At 43.1% G+C, this 2037-nt stretch overlaps 1 protein-coding gene across 1 annotated transcript in view; it reads left to right on the top strand.

Moving 5' to 3' along the window:
• The window catches only part of LOC106013872 (nucleolar protein 8), a 17758-nt gene extending 15893 nt beyond the window's left edge, over positions 1-1865 (top strand). Inside the window, exon 8 of the mRNA XM_035973550.1 lies at positions 1737-1865. Within this exon, the coding sequence (XP_035829443.1) occupies positions 1737-1865 (129 nt within the window). The remainder of the gene's footprint in view (positions 1-1736) is intronic.
• The last annotated feature ends 172 nt before the right edge of the window (positions 1866-2037 follow it).

The following is a 2037-nucleotide window of genomic DNA, read 5'->3' as shown; positions in this document are numbered from 1 at the left end:
TATGTGTGTCCCCCGGGGCAGTGCCACTGACTGTAGTGTCTTTAGGCCATTCCCAAAGAGGGGGACATTTTTCGTTCATGCACAGTAAATGGGCTGGTCCAACAATGTCATGCTCATAAAACTGTGCCTGAACTACAACAGGAAAGTGCTGCTTTTTCTTTGTTAATCCTTACTATTGTCATTTTCCAATACTTCTTGTGACCTGCTATTTCCGGGGTGCCTTGATAGTCAAAGCAGACTTTTTGCTGTTGAGGCTAGAGAGGTGAGCAGAGTAAGCCTGATTCCCTGTATGAACTTCTCTGTTGACATCCACCTCTTGGCGCTCATATGACCTTATGTAGTTGTGAGCGCCATAAAACCTTACTAAAACTTTTTTTAAAGTTGATGTTTATGCCTACTCGTTCTTTGTGTTCTAGTGTGTATTGTGTGTGTGTCTCTTTGTCATGTACGCGTATTGTGTGTGCCTATACTGTCTAGTGTGTATGTGTGTGTCTCAATGTGGTGTGTATGTGTGTGTGCCTAAATGTTCTAGTGTGTATATGTGTGCCTACACGTTCTAGTGTGTGTGTATGTGTCTCATTGCAGTACGTATGTGTGTGCCTACACGTTCTAGTGTGTGTGTGTATGTGTGTGTGTCACATTGCAGTACGTATGTGTGTGCCTACACGTTCTAGTGTGTGTATGTGTGTGTGTCACATTGCAGTACGCATGTGTGTGCCTACACGTTCTAGTGTGTGTGTGTGTGTGTGTCACATTGCAGTACGTATGTGTGTGCCTACACGTTCTAGTGTGTGTGTATGTGTCTCATTGCAGTATGTATGTGTGTGCCTACACGTTCTAGTGTGTGTGTGTGTGTGTGTCACATTGCAGAACGTATGTGTGTGCCTACACGTTCTAGTGTGTGTGTGTCACATTGCAGAACGTATGTGTGTGCCTACACGTTCTAGTGTGTGTGTGTGTATGAGTCTCATTGCAGTACGTATGTGTGTGCCTACACGTTCTAGTGTGTGTGTGTGTGTGTGTCACATTGCAGTACGTATGTGTGTGCCTACACGTTCTAGTGTGTGTGTGTGTATGAGTCTCATTGCAGTACGTATGTGTGTGCCTACATGTTCTAGTGTGTGTGTGTGTGTGTGTCTCATTGCAGTACGTATGAGTGTGCCTACACATTCTAGCGTGTATTTGGGGAATTTGAATTTGGAGAAGGATGTTGAAATTGGATTTGACCAAATATGTCTGTGTATTTCAATTATTCTGTCACGCATAATTATAATGGAACTGTATTTTCTAGTTTGCTTAAATTGTGGCTTTTAACAAAATCTATGTCATGATTACATGTGTGTGGCAGAAGATATGAAGGGTTCTATTCGAAGGATTCAGGATCCAGTGTTGTTTCTTACTGTTGATCTTCCCGTCGTCCTCTTTGAAAGAGGATTTTGTTGACTAAGGACAGGAAACATCCACAATTCCAACTACAGTTGAGATACTCTCCTTGTCAACGAGGAAAATGGTTATCTTAGACATTTGTCAGCGCAACACCAGGAAAAAAATACAATGGGTCTTGGACAGGTGGCCTTGAGAGCAGGTTCATCTGTACGGTCCACGAGGCAAGCTTCCTGTTCAGAATGCTTCTATGTAGAATTCATTTTAAAGCTGCTGTAGAAGTATTGAGGACTGGGGTTTTTTGTCATTTTTTGTTTTGTTTTTTTGTTAACTCGGTTCCAATTTCTTTCTAGAAAAAACTCACGGACAACGAGAAACGGTTGCAGGCAGTGAAAGAACGGATGAAAGTGAAGCAGCAGCAGCAACTGATCATGCAGGAAGCTTTGCTCAATGTCGTATGTAACTCTCCCAGTTTTTGCTAGAATTTTCCATCAGTGGTTTGTTCTACTTTTTTTTCCTGTTTGTGAAGGGATGGGCCATTTGTGAAGGGATGGGCCATTTGTGAAGGGATGAGCCATTTGTGAAGGGGGATGGGCCATTTGTGAAGGGATGGGCCATTTGTGAAGGGATGAGCCATTTGTGAAGGGATGGGCC

The sequence above is a fragment of the Aplysia californica genome, unplaced genomic scaffold, assembly GCF_000002075.1.
Source record: "Aplysia californica isolate F4 #8 unplaced genomic scaffold, AplCal3.0 scaffold01398, whole genome shotgun sequence".
NCBI lineage: Eukaryota > Metazoa > Mollusca > Gastropoda > Aplysiida > Aplysiidae > Aplysia > Aplysia californica.
This window is presented reverse-complemented; position numbering and strand designations above follow the sequence as displayed.